Below are 23492 nucleotides of genomic sequence, written 5' to 3' on the forward strand. Positions count from 1 at the left end.
GTACTGTTAATTTATATGTTGAGGTGTGTTGTAATCTGTTTTGTGATACAGGGTTTCACATTTTTTTTAATGGTGTGAGACCTGAGCATTAGAGTATTCAGTAATGATTTTGAAAAGGCCCAAATTAAATTTGTACCCATTGATTAAAGTTATGAATAATATATATAAAAGCGCTTCAAGTTTTTAGATTTTCTTTTATTGCTGTGTTATTATTTTTTTTTTAAATTTTATTTTGATATCGAGGAACTTCTCCAAGGCAGAGTACTTCGAACTCACCTTTGTAGAATAAACTCCGACCTTATACACCGCACCCTCAAAAATTTTCCTACACGAAACTAGCTAAGTAAGTCACTGACTATTCACCCGAGGAGTGTGGCCGCAAGGGAGAGGTAGCACTTTGTGGGTTGGGTGTGGCCTCAAGGGGGAGGTAGCACTTGACCACCAAGCCAACCCCTTGGAGTTATTATTGCTGTGTTATTGGGCTGAAAACAGAGGAGATTATGGGGTGAACAAAAATCGGGCTGGAAGGTGGGCCGTGAAGCTCCTTTAATGGGTTGAGTGTGGTTCATGGGTATGTGGTCTTGGAATGGAAAGTTAATTAACGAAATAATAATAGAAGAAGCCGTTAGCGTGTGACGTGTTGGTAGTATATAGGTTCTGCATGAAGGTTCAACATGGGTTAATTGTGTGCATGCAACCTGTGTGGCAGTGTGTTGCTTGCAGCAGGCTTAGAGGTGTGAGAAGTTGTCTTTGTTAACTATCATAGGTTAAAACAAAAGGAAAATGTTCTTGTGAATATTATTTTTTAAAAAAATTAAGTGAGGGAAATAAGAGCAATTTTATTTTTGGCTTTTTTTTAAAAAAATAATATTCAACTAAGACCAAGAGAACACTAGGAAAATATTAAAAAAACACCTAGCATTCTCCAAATAAAAGGAAAATGTTAGGTGCTCTCCTGATATTCTTTTGGTATCCTCCTCATCCTAGGTGGATATTATTTTTTAAAAAAATAAAGTGAAAGAAATAAAATAAACTTTCTTTTTTGCTTTTTTTAAAAAATAATATCTACCTAAAATCAAGAGAACACTAAGAGAATACTAGAAGAGCAGTATCATTACTCTCTTAGCTTTTTATCACGATCATATTTTCAAATAACATTGATGCAGGGGTGGGCTAGCTACTGGAAAAAGCTTGGTTAATTATTTGGGCTAGCTGCATCGGCATTACACAGCCTTCTTAGTTAGTTCAAGAGATCAGCCCCATTTTGTCCCATACTGCTACATGTGAATTCCTCATACTAGCCCTAGGATATTTTTCAAGGCGTAGACAGGGAAGAGACATAGTATCTAACAATGATTACTTCAGGCCAATAACATCTGGGTGTATCTCCTAATGTTTCAAAAAATTTTAATTTTAACCTTCTGTTAATATTTTTCGTTGAAATGAATGGAATTCATCCCGTGTACGTCTCACATCAGATATTAATTATTCTCTTTCAATTTTGCTCGTCTTCGTTTTGGTCTTCGACGCCACGATTTGTTCTTCGATGCCGACAACCTAGGAGGCCTCGTTTTGGTCTTCGGATTCTGGCAGTGGAAAACACAGAGGCAAGTGACACTGATGATTTGGCCCATGGGTGGTAGAGTCGTAGATAGAGAGAGAGAAAGGATGGCGGGGTGGTTTGCAGAAGAAATCGTGGTTTAGTGGGTAATATTAGGGGAGAAGTGAGAGATGTTGGAATTAAGTGTGCGAGAGAGAGAACTTTGGGTTGAGAGAGAGAGAAAGGAATAGCTGAAGATGAAGAAGAAGAAAACTCCATTCTTTTTGACTAAGGGTTAAATACTAAATTAGTCCATGCGGTTTCACAACTTTATTTTTTCTCTCTTGGGGTTTCATTTTAATCATAGGAAGTCCATGTGGTTTTGATAATAGACAAAGTTAGTCCTCCGTCAGTTGACCGTTAGTTGACTTAACGGAAAGCCACGTGGACCAATCAAATGTTGACACGTGGCACCTACTTAATTTTTTTAAATGTATTTTCTAAAAAAAAAAAAAAAAACCAAAAAAAAAGAAAAAAAATTGGGGGTGGCCTTGGAGCCCAAGGTGGTGGCCGAAACCACCCCTAATACCCACTGGGGGTGGCCGAGCCACCCCCATGGAGCCTAGGGCGTGGCCGAAACCACCCCCAAAGGTGGTTGGGGGTGGTTTCAACCACCCCCTGGTTCCCAGGGGGTGGCTCGGCCACCCCCATCCGGCCAGATGGGGGTGGCCAGGCCACCCCCATGGCCAAAGAGGGTGGCCAAGCCACCCCCAATTTTTTTTTTTTTTTTTTAGAAAATACATTTTTTTAAAAAAATTTTAAGTAGGTGCCACGTGTCAACATTTGATTGGTACACGTGACTTTTCGTTAAGTCAACTAACGGTCAACTGATGAAGGACTAATTTGGTCTATTATCAAAACTATATGGACTTCTTGTGATAAAAATGAAACTCCATTAAAAAAAAAAAAAAAAAAAAAAATTGTGAAACCCTAAAAGGATTTGAAGTATTTAACCCTTTGATTAAAGGCTCTCCTCAAAATTTCTAGGAGCCTTCACTTTTGTTTTACCTTTTTCTTTGTTCTTTTTCACTTTTTTACTTTTCTTTTAGATAAAACAAAAGATGTTCTAGATCTTTGTTGACTAGGTGAGTCAACAGCTGGGCTGGTGGTGATGAGCGATTGCGTAATTTGCGTGGAAGTTGCTTTGCCATTGAATAAAGCGTTTTCTTTATATGAGAAAAAGGAGTCCAGCTTTGCGGCTGCCCTAACGTCGGGCATATATTAAAAAAATCTTGTCATTTTTTTTAGATCAATTTTTAAGTGTTAATATTTAATTTTAAATGTCTCAGAATTTATTTTTAGATTTAAAACTAAAATTAAGAGATAGAAGGTTAACTCTTAAAGGATTGTATCACTTAAAATAAATTCGATCATTTTAAATTTAGTGTTAATGCCTCAAATTTTGTACTAATACGTCAAATTTAGTACTAATTCTTCAAATTTAAATTTCCTTTAATATTTTTCTTCTTCAATTTTTTTTTTTAAAAAAGAGCAAAATATCTAATGTTATTAAAAAAAAATAAAAAAAAAATTGACCATGTCAGATTTTAGCAGACGCTGGATGACCCCAGTCAGAATTTGGTTGAGAAGGGAATGGGAAGGCTCTTGAGTGGGGTCTCCCGTAGTCTAAAGCCGGAAAGACAGCAGAGTCAAAAATTCCTTGTCTTGAAATTTTGGTTGTAGGTTTTTCATCAGCTGCTCCGTTTTAGATCTTACAATAGTGGGTTTAGATGCCATTAATAGAAAATACGAAGGTTTTTTCACCTGCGCCAACTGTTGTCGTGTGTGTCGAAGAGGATTATGGCGAAGAAATTTCCACGAGTTCGTTACTGTAGTTGGGCAGGGAGCACGAGAGTTCTAGAACTCACTTTTTGTTGTCGTGCTTCACGTGTGTGGGTGGGGTTCAAAAGGGGTTGACTCATCTTGAGGGTAATAACGTAAATTTGATATCTAGATTAAGGGCAAAATTGGAAGATAAGGCCTTAATATGATAATATCTCACGTGCACGTGGATCCATTTAGACGGAAAATATTAACAGAGGATTTAAATTGAAAATTTTTAAAACCTCAGGGATTACATTATTAATTTTTAAACTTTGAGGTTCAAATTAAAAAATCCTTAAAATTCAGGAAAGTAAAGTGAATTTTCCCCATTAACTAATTGTATTACAATCCAAATGATCTTAAATATAACCAGAACCTAAAGCTCTTACACAAATTCTACAAATGCTTTCCCTTCTAAAGATAAATATATAAGCAAGTCTATCTGACTGATGAAAAATGAATAAATGAATGAACATCAATAATAAGATCACACCAGAAGACACAGGAAGCTTAGCAAATTGTTATTACTAAGGAACAAACTAAGCCCAAAGACCGCCCCAACACAAAATCATAATCTAAGTAATTCGGTCTTATTTTGATTGGAAATCGTCAAGAAAAAATAAAAAGAAGCAATTGGGACGTATCTTTGGGCGATCGGCTTTCACGAAGAGTGAGAGAGTTATAGAAAACCCTCAAACTCAAAATCGGAGTGGATAATCCTCAAATTCATACTCAATCTACAAACAATCAAACTAAAATCTATCACATTTAAGCCAAAATCTTCACTTAGCCTGTCACCGCTCAGTGAAACAAATTAAAGTGACTTTCAATCATCATTGATATAATATAATATGGTCAGAGATAGCCAGGAAAGCAAGAGAGAGAGAGATAGCGGGAGAATGAAAAAAAATAAATAATAAAAATAATAAAGAGAAAGCAGAGGAAGAGAAATAATAAAAATAAATAAAATGGCTATGTGAACAGTGCCAGTACAGATAGCGACATACTGTTCACAAATGTTCAAAATATTCATTTTGTAATTTTTTTTTTTTTAAAAAATATGATTAACTATTTTAGATAAAAATGCCATTTAGCTACTCCATTGAATGCTCTTGCGTAAATATTCCCATTGGGTGAAAAAAATTGGTCTTTTGTGCCACCAATAAGGTAAAGGAACAGTTTTTTGAACCCGCCCAATGTACGTTCTCGTGGTTTTGAATGAAGTCCAAAGTGAAAAAAGAACGGGTGGCTCTTTTTATTATATGAACAAGATATCACCTCTACTATTGTGTGGGCTTGTGGTTCCCTCTGTGCTGGATTCGTATGTACTCTCTATAAGTCGGTGTATGGAGGGTTTGTTTCAAAAGCCTGAAAATTTCATGGTTTAAGTCATGGGAATGTGTTGAAATTTACAGTTCCATTTCTTCCTCTTCTTTTTTCAATCAATGGTTTTTCTTATGTGAAACTTAATAAGCTGACTTGTAGGTTATATGTTTCATGTATTTAGTTCTACATCTATCACTACAAAGAGTTATATATTCAGAAATTACAGATCTAGAAAGGGTGCATTATCCAGAACTTCAGCATCTTTATGGTTTGGTTACTAATAATAGTAATAATCGGAAATAATTCTACTTTAACTGGCCCATAAAGCACCATATAGGCCTTAAAGTGACGTAGCGGAAGACTAACTAAAGAGTAGCGTTTTTGATTCTGCAAAGAGAAGTGTCTTAGTCTTTTACCCAAAAGCCGCAGGCTAAAAGAAAAAATAAAACTCTGCAGAGTATTTGAGAGAGAATTTTTCGATTTGATAATAATTCAATGAGTTATGTTTTACATAATAAGGTAACCTATTTATAAAAGAGAAATACTTGTAGAGAAAGTAAACCTATTTCTAGTAAATTTAATCCTAATAGGAAAGTAAACATAATCCTAGTAGGGAAAGTAAACATAATCCTAATAAGAAAAGGAAATAAAGTCCTAATCAAGTTAAAGTAAAATCCTAATATAAAATTGACAATCAGCGAAAATCGTGGCAATCTTCCCTTTTGTACTTGTATTGTTTGAGAACGAGTAAAATTCTTATCATGCGGCGCTGCCCCAATATTAGTTTTGATATTTTCTTTATTTTTATTTTTATAAAAAAAATGAAGGTAAATATTATCCTACATCATAAAGGCCAACACTGGCCCATTAAGGGATTAGTGGGCTTCACCACCCAAAACCGGGCTTTTTCTTTAAGTTCCTTTCTTGAAATACAAGTGATGGAGTGGGTGACTTGTTTCTTACAAGTCTTAAATGGTGCCCCTCAAACTATTATGAATCTATGATGTGTCATGCATCTTTTGTCTCTATTCTTCAACTTACTATTCTCTCAAAAGATTGTTTGGTAAAGGAGTTGGGGTCTCCTTTGTTACTATTCATTACCATTTCAAAAAAAAAAATCATCAAAATATTCTAATTTTTTCACTTTTTATATCATATCATTCATTTTTTATTATTAGGGTTAAATACTAAATACTTCTGGGATTTCGTTTCTTTAATTTTTTTCCCCCATAGGGTTTGATTTTTGTCATAGGGGGTCTATGTAGTTTTAATAATAGACCAAATTAGTCATTCTGTCAGTTGATCATTAGTTGATTTATCAAAAATCCACGTGGACCAATCAAATGTTGACACGTAGCAGTGACTTACATTTTTTTTTTTTAAAAAAAATGTATTTAAAACAAAAAAGAAAAAAAAATTGCAGTCACCCCCATGGCAAAATGGCCAAGAGCCACCCCAAATTTTTTTTCCTTTTTTTTTTAAAAAAAATATTTTTAAATAAAATTTAAGTATGTGCCACGTGTCAACATTTGATTGGTCCACGTAGACTTCTGTTAAGTCAACTGACAAAAAGACTAATTTGGTCTATTATTAAAATCACAGGGACCTCATGTGATAAAAATAAAACCCTAGGGGGGAAAAAATAAAGAAATGAAACCCCATAGGGTATTTAGTATTTAACCCTTATTATTATTCAAATAAAAAAATCACTACAAAACAAAACTTTTTTACTTTTCCATACAACTTTTTTACTTTTTCATACGAAACATTCTTACTTTTTTTTTTTTTTTTTGCGTGTTTGGTAAAGACCTGATTAGGGCTGACAATTTTGACACAACCCGCAAACCCGACACGAAGTTAACATGTATTGGATTTTGGCTTATCGGGTTCGGGTCTTAATCGGGTCTACCCGATTAAGACACGATTAAATTCATGACCCGGCGGGTCCACGGGTCGACCCGCAAGACACGTTTAATAAATGGGTCTGGCGGGTTAGCCGGGTTAGTCGGGTCTCGAGTGACCCACCAGACCCTTTTTTTTTTAAAAAAAAAAAAGACACATATTTCTAAGTTCTAACTTAGGTAACCCTAACACTTACTGACTCACTTACGACTTTACTTCACTGGCTTATTCCTTTTTTTTTGTTACTTTTTCTATGTGGGTCTATATATTAAAACATTCTCTTTTAAAACTTTTTATTCTTCTTGGACGGTTAGAATAAATTTGACTAGTCCTTTGGCCCAAGAAATCCTTTTATTAAATTATTTTTTCCAATTTTGATTAAGGGTTTTTTTTAATGGGTCGGGTCGTGTTACCTGTTTAGCGCACGAGAAGTGTTGGATTATGTCGGATCGTGTTTACCTGATATGACCCGGTTATGCTAAACGGGTTAAGCGGGTCGTGTCGGGTTACCTGGATATTTTCCGTGTTATAATCGTGTCAGACCTGCTAACCCGTTTAGTTAAATAGGTCTTTTTCGTGTCTTGGGTAATCGGATCGCGGGTCTTAGTAGGTCCTAATCGTGTCAACCAAATTACCCATTTTGCCAGCCACCATTTCGTCAGCCCTAGACTTGATGATTTGTTTTCCCCTTCCCCTTATTTTTCATCGTTCCCCCAGGAAGTTTCCTGTTGACTTTGTTCTCCTTACCTTACCCATATCCCTTTCTTTTCATTGCATAGCCATAGAGAGAAACCCCAGCCTTTCTCTCCCGTCCGTAGATGAACAACAATCTCTTCATGGTAAATCTCATGGCAAATTTCTTTGTTAGTTTCTTTTTCATTTTCTTTTTGCCAATGATTCAGTCACTGTGTTGGATCTAGTGCTCTGTTCTCTGTTCTCCTTACCTTACCCATATCCCTTTCTTTTCATTGCATAGCCATAGAGAGAAACCCCTGCATTTCTCTCCCGTCCGCAGATGAACAACAATCTCTTCAAGGTAAATCTCATGGCAAATTTCTTTGTTAGTTTCTTTTTCATTTTCCTTTTGCCAATGATTCAGTCACTGTGTTGGATCTAGTGCTCTGTTCTCTGTTCTCCTTACCTTACCCATATCCCTTTCTGTTCTCCTTACTAGGTGTAATTTGGTTTGGCAGCCAAAGTAATTTGGTATATACGGGAAGTGAGTTAGTTTCATGGTAGTTAGATATATTAATTAAAAAATAATATTTAGTTAAAGTAAAAAAATATTTATAAATTTTGATGTTTAATAGTTTTAAAAAGTGGCTAGTTATATTTATAAAAAATAAAAAAAAAAGAGTTGAATGGAAAGTACAGCTGCAATCCCTTCCCTTTACTTATCAAAAAAAAATCCCTTCCCTTTAGTCGACGAATTCATATTGCGTCAAAGTACAGCTCCGGGATCTCCCTTCCCCTTATTGTTTTAGAAACCACAGAGAGAATGAGAGCTTCATGCTTGGAGAAGTAAATGACAGAGTGAGAATGGAAAACGAAGGAGGCGGAAATGGGAGCTAGGGGTATCAGTCATCGACAATGTTAAGGAAACAAATATGTGCAACGGTCATAACTCAATTGAGAAAGGAAAATCCTCAATCAGCAACGTTAACATTCCCTCTAAATAAACAACTTCCATGTATAGAAGATTACACCATTAATTTACAACGGCTATGTAGGCTAAGCGTTCTGTATAAATACCCTATTGTGTAAATCAATTATCATCAAGTAATACATACCAAATTCCTTCTCATTCATATCTCAGTAGCTATATTTAGTTTTTCTCATGGTATCAAAGCATAGCGTTGACTCTTAGAAAAGGAAAAAACTCTGTATTTTCAATTGAAAAACAGAGTCTTGTATTTTTTTTTCATACCTGCTGCACTTTGCTGCTTTTCTGTTGCAATATCTCAGCAATATCTTGTCCGATTACTTTGGGAACCAGCCCCACACGTCTTCGCTGGTCAGAAAACGTGCAGGCTATTCTCCACCTATCACAGTGGTCCTCGTTGGTCAGAGGCCACCATTTGCATCTTCATCGGTGCACGCCACTAGTTCTTGTTTGGTCAGAAGCCACCACCTATCAGCCTCCACCAGATTCCACGCCCAAAATAGCTGCCAGCTCTGATTTGCGCTCAGATTTTTAGTCGTTGGTGCTGCAGCGGCTAGTTTCAGCCCCACCATCACACTTCCAGGCTGTTGTGCTCCGGTGGTTCCATCCCCACCGTCGTTACAGGCTGTTCCGGTGGTGCTCCGGTGGTTCCAGGCTGTTGTGCTCTTGTGATTCCATTGAACACAGCCAGCTGTCAAGCCCCCTTTGTGTTTTCCATCATCACACCAGATGAAGAAGATGATATCCTTTTATTTTTAGGGTATGGTCAGCCCCTTTCTTCCACATTTTTTTTTCCCAAGCCTTTCTTTTGTTTTGCCTTAAGTTTTGTTTTAAGTTTGGGCCCACTTCAATTTTTTTTGTCTCCTAAAACCCATTTAGCTCACCCTTCAGTAGCCCACAATCTTAATTTTTTTTTTCTTTTATCTTTTCTCCCACACGCATATAGGCATCTGCAACACACCCATTTAGCCTTTTGTTATACTACTACAAGTCGTATAGAGTCCTTTTTTTGTTAAAAAAAAAAAAAAAAAAAATCACCATGGTTGAAACTACAACTCCCACATCTTCCACACCTCCTTACCATGATCCGGATCATCATTTATACCTCCATCATTCTGATCATCCTGGCATAGTATTGGCATCTCAGCCTCTCATTGGAGACAATTATCAAACATGGAGTCGGGCAATCAATATGGCTCTCAGTGCCAAAAACAAGCTCGGATTCATTGACGGAACCATCACCCCACCGGCAAACTCCTCCAAAGATTTTCCACAATGGAGTCGGTGCAACAATATGGTAAAATCTTGGTTATTAAATTCAATTTCTACTGACATTTGCACTAGTGTCATTTATTGCAACCTTGCTCGTGACATCTGGTTGGACCTTAAAGAGCGATTCTCTCAAGTTAATGGTCCTTGCATGTTTCAACTTGAGCAAGATGTCAGCACTCTCGCTCAAGGCACCATGCCTATCGCCACATATTTCACAAAATTAAAAGGGTTATGGGATGAACTATCCGCACTTCAGCCCAACCCATCTTGCACATGTGGCGCACTAAAGGAAGGTCTCCTACTACAGCAATGTCAACGTACCATTAAGTTCCTCAAGGGTCTCAATGAGTCATATGCAACAGTTCGAGGACAGCTCCTCTTGATGGAACCATTACCTTCAGTCAATCGTGCATATGCTTTAATCCTTCAAGAGGAACGCCAACGCAGCATTACCACTCCACCTATCATTGAGGGCATTGCCTTGGCTGCAAAAGGCAACCTACCACCACGAAAGGACAACCGACATGGTTTTCAGAAGAAGGAACGACCAAAGTGCACTCATTGCGGTCGTGACGGTCATACTACTGAGCGGTGCTACCACCTTCACGGATTCCCTCCTGCTCGTCGCAAGACTGACTCTGCCTTTATATCCAACTCAAGCTTTGGTCCTAAGCCCCGTGCTCATCAAGTTTCCACTACCAACAGTTTCCCTTTCACACCTGATCAATGCCAACAGCTCCTTGCAATTATGAATAACGTCACTCCACAACAATCCATGGCCCACCAAGCAGGTAGTACCGAATCATCTCTCTCAGGTACGTCTTCTGTCTTCTCTAATGATTCATTATGGATTCTTGACAGTGGTGCAACTGACCATATGGTCAGTTCTCCCACTTCCTTAACCAAATCATATCCTGTTCATGGCCGTACGGTCCAATTACCTAATGACTCATATGCTTCCGTAACTCACATTGGATTTGTAATTTTTTCTCCATCACTTGTTCTTCATAATGTCCTTTGTGTTCCTACTTTTCACTTTAACCTGATCTCTGTGCGTACACTATGTCAAACATTGAATTGTCTTATTATTTTTTCTTCTAACTTCTGCTTCATCCAGGACCTTCGCTTGATGAAGATGATTGGTCTGGGCACTGAACGGGATGACCTGTATTACTTCACCAACAGAAGACCCGCACGGTGTCAGGTGGCAAAGTCAAGCTCACAGCTTTGGCATCATCGATTAGGTCACCTCTTCAATAAAATCTAGTCATTTCTTTCCAATAATGTATCTGGCATTTGTAGTTCTGATTTAGAACAATGTCTTGTTTGCCCTTTGGCTAAGCAAACACGTATTCCATTTCCAATTAGTCAAATTTCTTCTACTGCACCTTTTGAATTACTACACATTGACATTTGGGGTGGTTATCGCACACCTTCCATTAATGGGGCATGTTATTTTCTTACTATTGTTGATGACTACACCCGATGTACATGGGTCTATTTGATGCAACATAAATCTGAAGCTCGCTCTCTTCTACAATCCTTCATTAATCTTGTCGAGAACCAATTCTCGACTACCATCAAAATAATTCGTAGTGACAATGGCCCTAAATTCAATATTCCATCCTTTTATTCTGATAAAGGAATCATCCATCAAACCAGTTGTGTCTCTACTCCACAACAAAATGGAGTTGTTGAACGCAAGCATCGTCACCTTCTTAATATGTCTCGAGCCTTGCTCTTTCAAGCCCACTTGCCCACACGTTTTTAGAGAGATGCCATCTTAACCGCTGCCTATTTAATCAATAGAACTCCTACTCCCCTCTTATCTGGCAAAACTCCATATGAGACGTTACACAACTCCAAACTTCAATACAATCACTTACGAGTTTTTCGGCTGTTTGTGCTTTGCTTCCACTCATTCACAAAATCCATCAAAATTTTCCCCACGTGCTATACGATGTGTCTTCCTAGGTTATCCTTATAGTCAAAAGGGATATCGTCTATATGATCTTGATCACCACAAAACCTTCATCTCTCGTGATGTTTTTTTTTATGAAGATCATTTCCCTTTTGCCCAAACCACTCCTAAGCCATCTTCCCCAGTCTTACCAATCCCTTTTGACCTCCCTGATGATGTCCCTACCCACTTGTCACCTATTGTCGAAGCTCCGGTTGACCCTTCCACCACTCAGACTACCCATTCCCCACCTCCGATCACTCGGCGATCCACTCGGTCGACCCAGCCACCTGCATACTTGCGTGATTTTCATCTTACACAGGCTTTACCATCTCGTACCACTCAATCATCTGAATCAGCGTTGATGCGTTCCTCTGGTACCCCTTACCCCCTTAATGCTTTTTTATCATACAAATGTCTCTCTAACCACTATTGTGCATTTGCTACTGCAATTTCCTTTGCACAAGAAACCAAGTCTTTTTTGCATGCCATGCAGGATTCCAAATGGCGTGATGCAATGCGTGCTGAGGTGGATGCTCTAGAGTCAACTCAGACATGGACTCTGACTCCTCTTCCTCTTGGAAAGAAACCCATTGGTTGTAAATAGGTTTATAAAATAAAATATCACCCAGTTGGTTCTCTGGAACGCTACAAAGCTCGCTTAGTGGCTAAGGGTTACAACCAACAGGCTGGCCTTGACTATACAGAGACATTTGCTCATGTCGCTAAGATGGTCACTGTCCGCTCTTTCATCGCGCTTGCTGCCTCATGCGGATGGCATTTGCACCAACTTGATGTCAACAATGCCTTTCTTCATGGTGACCTTGACGAAGAAGTCTACATGCACCTTCCTCCTGGTTTCGGACGAAAGGGGGAGACCAGAGTTTGCAAACTCAACAAATCCTTGTATGGGCTTAAACAAGCTTCGAGACAATGGTATGCAAAACTCTCTTCCACTCTCATTAATGCAGGATATAAACAATCCAAGGCAGACCACTCACTATTCGTCCGATCCCACGAAGGTAACTTCACAGCCATTCTTGTATATGTAGATGATATTATATTGACAGGCAATAACTTGGAGCAGATTCAGAAATTGAAGAAACACTTAGGTGACCATTTCAAACTCAAAGATTTGGGCAACCTGAAGTATTTTCTAGGTATTGAAGTGGCTCGTTCAAAGAAAGGTATCTTCCTATCACAAAGAAAGTATGCTCTTGAAATACTTGAAGATACAGGCTTTCTTGGTGCCAAGCCTAGCACTTTTCCCATGGAGCAAAATTTGGCACTCAGTAAAAATGATGGAGACCTCATTGCAAATCCCTTGTCATATCGTTGATTAGTTGGTAAATTGATTTATTTAACCATTACCAGACCAGATTTGGCCTATGCAGTGCAAGTGTTGAGTCAGTTTATGGACAAGCCATGCACATCCCATTTAGATGCTGCACATAGAGTGTTACGCTACATCAAGCAATCTCCAGGCCAATGAATTCTTTTATCAGCCACAAGCAACATTCAATTACATGTATTTTGTGATGCGGATTGGGCACGATGCAGAGATACTCGACGTTCAGTCACTGGATATTGTATACTCCTTGGAAGCTCACCAATATCTTGGAAAACAAAGAAGCAAACAACAGTATCTCGTTCTTCAGCTGAAGCAGAATATAGAGCTATGGCCTCAACCTGTTGTGAAATTACCTGGTTGAAGCAACTGTTGGTAGACCTCCATATCTCACATCCACAACCAGTGAAATTATATTGCGACAACAAGGCGGCCATCCACATTGCCTCGAATCCTGTCTTTCATGAAAGAACAAAACATATAGAGATTGACTGTCACCTTATTCGGGAAAAGCTGCAAGATGGCATAATTCAAACCTTCCACACACCGACCACTCAACAGCCCGCTGATCTATTTACTAAGGCCTTGGGTTCAACACAATTCCATTATCTACTTGGCAAGTTGGGTGTCATGAATATCCACTCCAACTTGAGGGGGAGTGTTAAGGAAACAAATATGTGCAACGGTCATAACTCAATTGAGAAAGGAAAATCCTCAATCAGCAACGTTAACATTCCCTCTAAATAAACAACTTCCATGTATAGAAGATTACACCATTAATTTACAACGGCTATGTAGCCTAAGCATTCTGTATAAATACCCTATTGTGTAAATCAATTATCATCAAGTAATACATACTAAATTCCTTCTCATTCATATCTCAGTAGCTATATTTAGTTTTTTCTCAAAAATCATGTTAGAATATATTACTAGATTTGATTTTATACTATAGGATTTGATTTCAATCGAATCACGCATTATATTTTCTTTCAAATCTAGCAATTTGAGTTAATCTTGAGATTTTCTTTATCTTTTTGAAATACTCATTTCATCTGAAGTATGAAATATGAATCCATATTTGGATGGTTGATCTTAAGTAGGCAGGGAGTTGAGATAATGCATCTAAGTGTTGTTTGATTTTGTTGGGTTTTTGGTTTGGACAGAGAGAGAGAATGAGAGCTTGAAGCTTGGAAAAGTAAAAGACAAAGGTAGAAAGGAGATCGAATGAGGCGGAAGTGCAAGCTCAAGGGAGTTTCCGATCATCAACGAAAATCAAGCAAGGCGAGTTAGACGTTCGAGAATGTTTGGGAGACAAGAGGATCAACAGAAGAACCGGCACGCTACCGATTTGCCATCTGCTTTGCAGATTGCAATGGAGCTCAAATGTAAGTAGAGGAAAAAGAAAAGTGGAAACTCGAAAGTACTGTGAAAACAGAGTAGACGTACGTTGAAGGAAGGTTGGGAGACAAGACGATAAACAGAAGAACCGGCATGGTATCGGGTTGTTGTGTGCTTTGGGAATTGCAACAATGGTCGAGTTCAAACGTCGGCGGAGGAAAAGGAAAGTGGAAACTCGAAACTACTGTTAAAACAGAGAGCCATGCGACGTGTTCATAAACCACAGAGGAAGCGATACGAAGAAAAACATTGCCGGGTTGCTCTACGAGCACCTTTCAAGGCTGGGGATTAAGCCTTTCATGGACAGCCGAAACATGAAGCCTGGGGACAAGTTGTTCGACGAGATTGACGCCGCTATCGGAAATTGTAAGGTTGCTGTTGCACTCTTGTTGCCCAACTATTGTGAGTCCCGCCATTGTCTCTGTGAGCTCACTCTTTTCATGGAGTCCAACAAAAGAGTTTTACCCATCTTCTGGGATGTCAAACCGTCAGAGCTTCGGGTTAACAACAATGGACGCCAATTTTCGGATGAAGAAATCTCGAGATTCGAAAGGGCACTTGGACAAGTTAAATATACCGTTGGGCTAACCTTCGACTCGTCCAAAGGGTATAATATCCTAGCTATATTTATCTGTCTTATTTTATTTTTTTATTTTTAACTCTAAAAGAATAACGTTAGAAATCATATAATTTATTAAAAACAATGCTAAGAGTATCTCCATCAACAATACGTAAGATATTTATTGATTATTGAGAAAGTGTAATTCTTTACTTGATTTATTTATGAGTGCCCCTATTATCAGGTTCATCATGATAACACCCCTTTTGCAGCTTCCAATTACCATGTGACATCATCAATTTAAGAAAAATGCAAAAAATAAAAGTGAGAACAATCACGCCAAATCAGAGAAAAAAAAAACTCAAAACCCATTTTTAATGCCTCAAAACCTATTTCTAATGCCTCAAAACCCGTTTATAATGCTCCAAAACCCGTTTTTAATGCCTCTAAACCTGTTTCTAATGTCTCAAAACCCGTTTCTAATATCTCAAAACTCATTTTTGGATTCAAAACTAAAACTTAAAGGTGGAAGGTTAACCCTTCAGGAATTTTATTACTCTAAAATCTAGTATATTTTGGTCCAAATTATTTTTGTACACTTTTTATGTTTTTGCTTATTTGTCGGTTATTAATTAAGGCTGTAAAATGGGTGTTATCAGGATGGTCTTGATAAAAGGTTTTCTCTTTATTTATTTATTTATTTTTATACAATCTCCAAATCTCTTTTATATACTTGCTTTTAAATATTATTTCTCGCTTTTTTTTTTATTATATTTCTATTTTCATGAAAGAGAGAGAAACAATAAAAAACCAGAAAGTAGCATGAAGAAACAATAAAATATTTATCTAGTGTGCTACAGAGAACAACAAAAGGTTGCTATTCACAACAGCACATTATGCATTTTACTTAGTTCTAGCTAAATATAGCTCATATAGATCCATAATCTATTGGTGATGCTCTAAGTGGCTATCACAACCCATCTATGATTAGTCGCATTACTTATTTTGTTTACTGATTTTGCCAGTGATTGTTTTATTTTTATTTTTATTTTTCAAAAAAGCTTTACATTTGGCTAGCCAAAATAGTTAAGAATTTGTTGAGCTACTATAATGCTCATCAGGTTGCCGAGCACTTTAGTTCAACAATACATTAGTTATATTAACAAATAAAACTCGTTAGTTAAAATAATGAGTTGAATGTATGTTGTTTAAAAAAGTTGGTAGATAAAATAAAAATTTTTTTATGATTTGACTGAATTTTAGCTAAATATTTGCCGGATATAAATGCTCTTAAGAGTTCTGGTATAATATTTGCCTTTTGCTGCTTTTGGTTTTTAGGGATTGGTCCGAATTCCTAGTAAATGCTTCGAAAGTAATAAAGAATTTGCTTGAAGAAGAAGATCAATCCAAGACTAAAAGATTCCAAAGCCTTGTTTCAAAGTACCGATTGTTGCATAATTTGTGTTTATTTATCTTCTTTCCCGGGTGGATTCTCAGATGAAAAATCTTCCAGCTACAGCTCAGGTACAATACTATTTTTCTTAGGTCATTCCCTTTTAATTATATATGAGACATATATTCTTACATGTCTTGTCTGCTTCCAAAATGACCGTTCAGGTTGCGGCTCAGCAAGGTAACTACCTCGCCAACTGTTTTAACCGTATGGAAGAGTGTGAAAAATATCCAGAGGGTCCTCTCAGGTTCAGGGGAACAACTTAGAATGGTTGACATCAAACATTGACAATTGTGTTTACATTTTTAAGGCTTCATTATTTTCCATGCTCTGTTTCTTGACACGAGTGTTTTGCAACACCATATATATTATTGGATTGTCCAAACGGTTCTTGTTTCCTCCATTTTACAGTCCTTCATTAACGGTACACAGTACACACACAGGGAATTTTAGCAACACACCTTTATATTTGATTCTATTGCCATCGCAATTTTTAAGGAAGAGACTTTAGACTAGGACTTTTCGGTAGGTAGTTTGTTAATTATATAAAAATCACACGTGAGTTTGAATTAACTTTAACGGCTGAAACCGGTTTTAACTCTGTTAACTCTACTTCTCTTTTTAACGTAATGGTGTCTCTTCTTCTTTTAAGCAGTAGCTCGGCAACGGCACCCGAACACCAATAAGGCAATAAACCTGCGAAAGCAATCTATCGAACAACAATAGCATCTTCACCAAGTTAACAGAACAGAACAGAACAGAACAACCAGAAGAAAGACAAAGAAAATATTTGCTTCCATTGCAGATCCAGGATTCAATGATATGGGCTTTGTCGAGATTCGCAGTACACTCATAATTTGTTCTGTCTCTGCAACTTTTCCAACTCACAAGAACATGATTTACGGGCTGATTCAGGCATTCAGCCCCAGCCTTCTTGAATCCTCCACACCAAAAACCACCAAAAGCCAATTTGTTCCGACTTTCATCTGATTAATTATCTCCATGCTTTCTCTCAATCCCAAGCAAATTCAAGTCCCAATTCCACCTACGTTGGCTAATCATCGTCAAAAGCCAATCATTCTCAGCTGCTCCATCACCAGCGGCGCCAAAGCGAGAAAGTGTAGAAGAGAGAAAGACTTTGTTTGAAAGAAGAAGATACACGATTAAGGTAGGAAGACAAGGAGAGCTAACAGAGGTAACACTGGTTTCAGCCATCAAAATTAATTAAAATTCACATGTGAGACACTTGGCAGCCTTCGTAACTAATTTTTTTCTTTTTCTATTTTATTACTATTTAAAAAAAAAAAAAAACAAAACAAAACTTTTTACCAAACTCGTTTGGCTTTTTGCTTTTGGTCGGTTGTTGCACTTTATTGGGGCTAGAAAGCGACGTCCGAAGAGACATGATGATAGCAACTACGTACCAACTACCAAGCGTTGATTTTCCTTCTTTTTCCTTGACGAAGCGATGATTTCAATCAAGCCTTTCCTCTGCTAGAAGGTACTTGCCATATCTGACGCATCGAATCCAATTCGCCACAAAACTAGACGCAACAACAAAACGACGAAACTTCCTCGTACAATATATGTCCATGGTCAGTACTACGTGTGCAGGCACACGTTGCTTATATAAAGGGTGTTATTGAGGACTCTAGTTTAGAAGTAGGTTGGAGAATGTTTGGGAGACAAGAGGATAACTACCGATCGAATATTGGTTGTGTTTTGCAAATTGCAATGGTCGAGTTCAAACGTCGGCAGAGGAAAAAGAAAGTGGAAACTCGAAACTACTGCAAAAACAGAGAGCCATGCGACGTGTTTATAAACCACAGAGGAAGCGATACGAAGAAAAACATTGCCGGGTTGCTCTACGATCACCTTTCAAGGCTGGGCATTAAGCCATTCATGGACAGCCGAAACATGAAGCCTGGGGACAAGTTGTCACACGAGATTGACGCCGCTATCAGAAATTGTAAGGTTGCTGTTGCACTCTTGTCGCGCAACTATTGTGAGTCCCGCCATTGTCTCCGTGAGCTCGCTCTTTTAATGGAGTCCAACAAAAAAGTTTTACCCATCTTCTGGGATGTCAGTCCGTCCGAGCTTTGGGTTAACAACAATGGATGCCAATTTTCAGATGAAGAACTCCGGAGATTCGAAAGGGCACTTGAACAAGTTAAAGATACCGTTGGACTAACCTTTGACTCGTCCAAAGGGTATAATCTTTTTTTTTTTTTTTAACTCTAAAAGAACTAGAAAGTAACATGAGGTAAAATATTTATCTAGTGTGCTACGTTGCTATTTACTGTAGCAAATTATGCATTTTACCTAGTTCTAGATAAATATAGTTCATATAGAACTTTTACCTAATGTGCTGGGGTGATTGTTTTATTTTTAATTTTAATTTTTTTAGGGTGATTGTTTTAATTTCACAAAAAGCTTTACATCTGGCTAGCCAGAATAGTAAAATAAATAAATAAAGAAATATATATATATATATATATATATATATATATATATATTATTTGACTGAATTTTAGCTAAATATTTGGGGGACATAAATGCTTTTAAGTTCCGTATAATATTGTCTTTTGCTGTTTTTGGTTTTCAGGGATTGGTCTGAATTCTTAGAAGTTGCTTCGAAAGAAGTAAAGAATTTGCTTGAGGTAGATCAAGGTCAATTCATGACTAATAAAAGATTAAGAACCTTGTTTCAAAGTACCAAATGGACTCAAAAAAAGCCTCATACTATTCATCTTAAAATTAACTCTCAACATTTTTACTTTTTACATTCTATCAATCACTTTTTATTATTATTTAAATAAAAAAATCACTACCAAATAAATTTTTTTTACTTTTTCATATCGGTCATTCTTATTTTTTTCACACATCAATAAAATATTGTTACAATTTCGGGCCACTTTCTTTTTCCAAGCTATTGGCAAACAGAGCCTATTAACTTTATATTTTCAAAATAATCAACATCAAAAGATTCTTATTTTTTATATCACATCATTTACTTTTTACTATTATTTAAATAAAAAAATCTCTACAAAATAGAATTTTTTCACTTTTCTATACTAATTATTATTATTATTTTACGACAGTGCCTTGATGTTTGACAAACACCATGCAGCTTTGTGAATCGTGGTCCTTTGAGAGTGTTTGTTAAACATCCTCCCACCCCCAAATATTATTCATCTCGTTTTTCAAAAAAATCAACATCAAATCATTCTCATTTTTTATATCACATCATTTACTTTTTACTACTATTCAAATAAAAAAATCACTATAAAACAAAATTTTTTTTCACTTTTCTATACTAATTATTACATTCAATTTTTTTTTTCATCATACATAAAAATTATTTGGAGATGGCACGTTGTTTAACAAACAACCCCTTTATTTTTTTACTCAAAGGCAACCACAAAAGGCACTGTCATGTCATCCCTTGTGACCCACACCAATGGCAAAGGGATCAAATCATTCCCCTCCAACCTTAATAAGAGAAAATATGGGTGTATCCCATGTAGGATTACTATACTGCGACTTCATTGAAAATTGCTACTCGGCGACGAAAAATGAGGAGAGAAATTTAATTTAGTAGCCTCTGCTTCATGATCAAGTATGGTCTCCACTCAATTGAATAACTCTCGAAGACTGCTGTGAGGTTTATATCTTGAGGTATGTTGTAATATGTTTTGTGATAAAGGTTTCACATTTTTTTAATGGTGTGAGACCTGAGCATTAGAGTATCTAGTTATGATTTTGAAAAGGCCCCAAATTTGTACCCTTTGATTAAAGTTATGAATAATATATAAAAGTGCTTCAAGTTTTTAGATTTTCTTTTATTGACTCTAGTATTGGGCTGAAAATAGAGGAGATTATGGGGTGAGCAAAAATCGGGCTGGAAGCGAGGTGGGCCGTGAAGCAGTGTGGTTCATGGGTATGTGCCATTTGGTCTTGGAATGGGAAGTAATTAACGAAATAATAGAGAAGCCGTTAGTGTGTGACGTGTAGGTAGTAGGTGCTGCATGAAGGTTCAACGTGGGTTAATTGTGTGCAGTCAACCTGTGTGGTGGTGTGTGCATTTAGAATCGGTTTGGGATTGCGTTTGAAGAAAAGAATTTTTAAGTCAAAAAACGCTTTTAATTTTTTTTATCAAATGTGTATTTTTTTCTTCAAACGAAATTTTTTAGTATTAAAATCATTTTTAAGTTACTCAAATGCAATTCTAAATAGGCCTTAGAGTTATTGGAGTTGTTCAAGGCAAGTGCTTGTGCTTTGTGTTGTGTTAGTGGGCAGCTAATGAGAAGTTGTCTTTGTTAACTGTCCTAGGTTAAAATTAGGGCTAAAGAAAAAGAACCGTATCGACTGTTTAAGTAATTTTGTAATTACATTAAAACACGTCATATTAATCGGTATAAATTAAATTCAATAAAACATACATGAGTGTGAAGATCAGCAGCATTACTCTCTTACCTTTCTATCACGATCATCTTTTCAAATAAGATTGATGCAGGGGTGGACTAGCTATTGGGAAAAGCTTGGTTAATTATTTGGGTAAAAGGTAGGGGGTCATGGCTGCGTCGGCATTAAACAGCCTTCTTCTTAGTTAGTTAAAGAAGTCTGCCCCATTTTGTCCCATTGCGCTACATGTGAATTCCTCATACTAGCCCTAGGATATTTTTCGAGGCGTAGACAGGGAAGGGACATAGAATCAACTGGATAACGATTTGGACTCTGAGAAAGAGAAAAGGATGGTTTAAAGGTAGAACATGGTGTTCTTAAGCTTTAGGGGACAAAAAGGGTAGGGGTCTTAGTCCTATAATAAACGTTCCCCTTGGGAGAAAACAGTCAGTGTCTTGCAATGGTTTCAAGTTTATAGTGGAAGAGTTTGGTGCTGTAGATAAGATCCTTTCGTGACATTCGTGTCATCTTCTACATCAGAAAACACACCAACCACATTTTTTGCGATTTGAAATGAAAACTTATTACTATCATTTTGCAGTTAAATCGAATAGAAAGCCATTGACCTAGCTAGTAATAATACCTTTGTGTCCAAAAGATAGCCATCTAATTCTCTCTTCCTGTGAATATATAGGAACAACAACGTGGAAAAGAAAAGATCTAGACTTCTTGTACGTGATAACTGACAATAAACTCCAGCTAGCAACCCCTCTATTAATGGCTGGAATGCTACTTGTCTCTTTGGGGCCCCATATAAAATGCACCATGCTAATGACTTCCTGATCGAATTGCTTTCTTCATAGGTCGATTAAGCGTAAGAAATTAAAATTAGAGCAGGAAAAGATCTCACAATACTATATATGATTGATTTTGTGTGTTCTAGAATATTTAATTTGGTGCAATTAGGTCTTTGACACACCATCTCCAAAAATTAAACTATTAACACCTACCTTTGTTAAGTACACACCATTTCAAATACAAAGGCCATGGGAACAACCTTCTGCATGGTTTCGCCAAATGAAATGCAGGTGTCAATGTAAAAGAAGATGCATTGCTCCTGTCTGTTTCACACAGAGAGAGAGAGAGAGAGAGAGAGAATAGGACAAAAACCTTCGTATAAAGGTAGTTTGTAAAATTTGAAGAAAAATGTGCTTTTTGTTGTCTGATGTCGCAGACATATACCACCACATGGAAATTTGAGTAAGCTACTGACTTTTCTAATGGTCTTGAACATGCATGTGTTAATCGGAACCATAAAACTTGATAATGACCAAACGTTCATAAACGTAAAGTCTTTCTTTTTTTTTTTTTTTTTTTCACATAAAAATTCATGAACATGTCTTAATGTCAAACGATAAAAACGTTTGAAACAGTAGTAAAAAAATAAATAAAAATTGTTAATAACCACATGCCGAGAAAGAAAAAATGTTTATGATCCTATCTGATTTTCAGGATACCGTGTGAAACACTTCCTTCATACGAATTAAATAAAATTCGAACTTTTGCACCGGGCATAACTCCAAATAAATTAGGGGTCATTACCTTTTTTTTCATTAATTATAACGCATTGTCATTTTGCTCTTATGAACTCACAACTCTATTGTCCGACCCCATTAAATTACCATTTTGTGCTAAAAACTCCTATTTCGTCAGTCAAAGGCGTTAATTCAAACGGTCAAAGTGATAATGCGTTGTAATTTATGGAGGCAAAGTAACAATATATTGTAGTTCATTAAGACAAAGTGAAGGGTTGACCGTCTGAGTTAACGCCTTTGATTGACGGAATGAGGATTTTTGACATAAATTAGTAGTTTAATGAGGTCAGGAAGTAGGGTTATGAGTTATGTGAGTAAAGTAACAATGTGTTGTAGTAAAAAAAAAAAAAAGAGGTAATTACCTAAAAAAAAAAAAAAAATTATTTGAGAAGGCAACGCTTGGTAGCATATTCTTATCCACGGATGTGGCTGGATAAGTTCACAGAATGACAGTCAATATAAATCCCACGATTGCATTTATTAGAAACACTCTGGCAGTCTGCCTGGCCGGGCCCTTAATAATTCAAAATTTAGTCAAAAAGTAACCCGGAACGTCCACCTGTCATAGTTAGAAGGCCCATTGGCACTGGCCACTTGCATTGTTAAATAGAAGATTAGTTATCTAATTAAGAACAATTATTGTCTAAAAAAAAAAACAATTATTGTCTGAATAACCTTAAACGGTCCCGATGTTTATTTGCTAAGTGGCCCACCTTATTACTTTCATTTTCATAAATTGAATTATATATATACAGACTTTACAGTCAAGTAGTACTAGTTTGTCGTAACTAATCTGACGGTCCTCCTTATGTTTAGGCCTTTAAAAATCATCCAATAGATCTTATTGTCTCCGCCATTAGGCTCATTCATTAGTTTCGGGTACGTAACATCTTTTTCAACACCAATTCTCTAATCGTTGTTCAAGCCTATCACAATCGCCACCAATCACCAGAATGTGAATTAAATACGAGATTTTTGTATTGCTTGATAATGCATGTGAAAAAATGAAATTGATTTTTTTTTTTTTTTAACAGAAAATAGAAGAATGCCTTGCCGATCATGGCGGATATCTGTCGAGGGAAAAATAAATCACTCATTAAGTGGCCCTATGCGCCGTGCAGTGCCCGCCGAAACTTTCCTCCGTCGCAGTTGCTATGTTTTGAGTCTTTTTTTTTTCTTTTTTTTTCT

General features: G+C 36.9%; 1 protein-coding gene and 2 pseudogenes across 1 annotated transcript; all 3 read left to right on the plus strand.

Moving 5' to 3' along the window:
- The first annotated feature begins 9354 nt into the window (after positions 1-9354).
- On the plus strand, positions 9355-13642 carry LOC148589900 (uncharacterized; annotated as a pseudogene).
- A 553-nt stretch (positions 13643-14195) lies between these two features.
- On the plus strand, positions 14196-16646 carry LOC132172284 (putative 2' cyclic ADP-D-ribose synthase BdTIR). The gene is made up of 4 exons (XM_088515635.1): positions 14196-14284; positions 14490-14900; positions 16191-16376; positions 16470-16646. Exons 1-3 carry the CDS (start codon positions 14196-14198, stop codon positions 16351-16353), a joined length of 663 nt encoding a protein of 220 aa, XP_088371761.1. The 3' UTR covers positions 16354-16376; positions 16470-16646.
- Positions 16647-18039: 1393 nt separating this feature from the next.
- LOC132169918 (putative 2' cyclic ADP-D-ribose synthase BdTIR pseudogene) lies at positions 18040-21969 on the plus strand (annotated as a pseudogene).
- The last annotated feature ends 1523 nt before the right edge of the window (positions 21970-23492 follow it).

The sequence above is a fragment of the Corylus avellana genome, chromosome 1 (assembly GCF_965113065.1).
Source record: "Corylus avellana chromosome 1, dhCorAvel1.hap1.2, whole genome shotgun sequence".
NCBI classification, from domain to species: Eukaryota; Viridiplantae; Streptophyta; class Magnoliopsida; order Fagales; family Betulaceae; genus Corylus; species Corylus avellana.

Excerpts from the sequence above, each read along its gene's own strand:
- LOC132172284 (XM_088515635.1), top strand. The coding sequence starts at position 14,196 with ATGTTTGGGAGACAAGAGGATCAACAGAAGAACCGGCACGCTACCGAT. Across the intron at positions 14,285-14,489 it reads GCAATGGAGCTCAAATGTAA|AGAGCCATGCGACGTGTTCA; the intron begins GTAGAGGAAAAA and ends CTGTTAAAACAG. Across the intron at positions 14,901-16,190 it reads ACCTTCGACTCGTCCAAAGG|GGATTGGTCCGAATTCCTAG; the intron begins GTATAATATCCT and ends TTTGGTTTTTAG.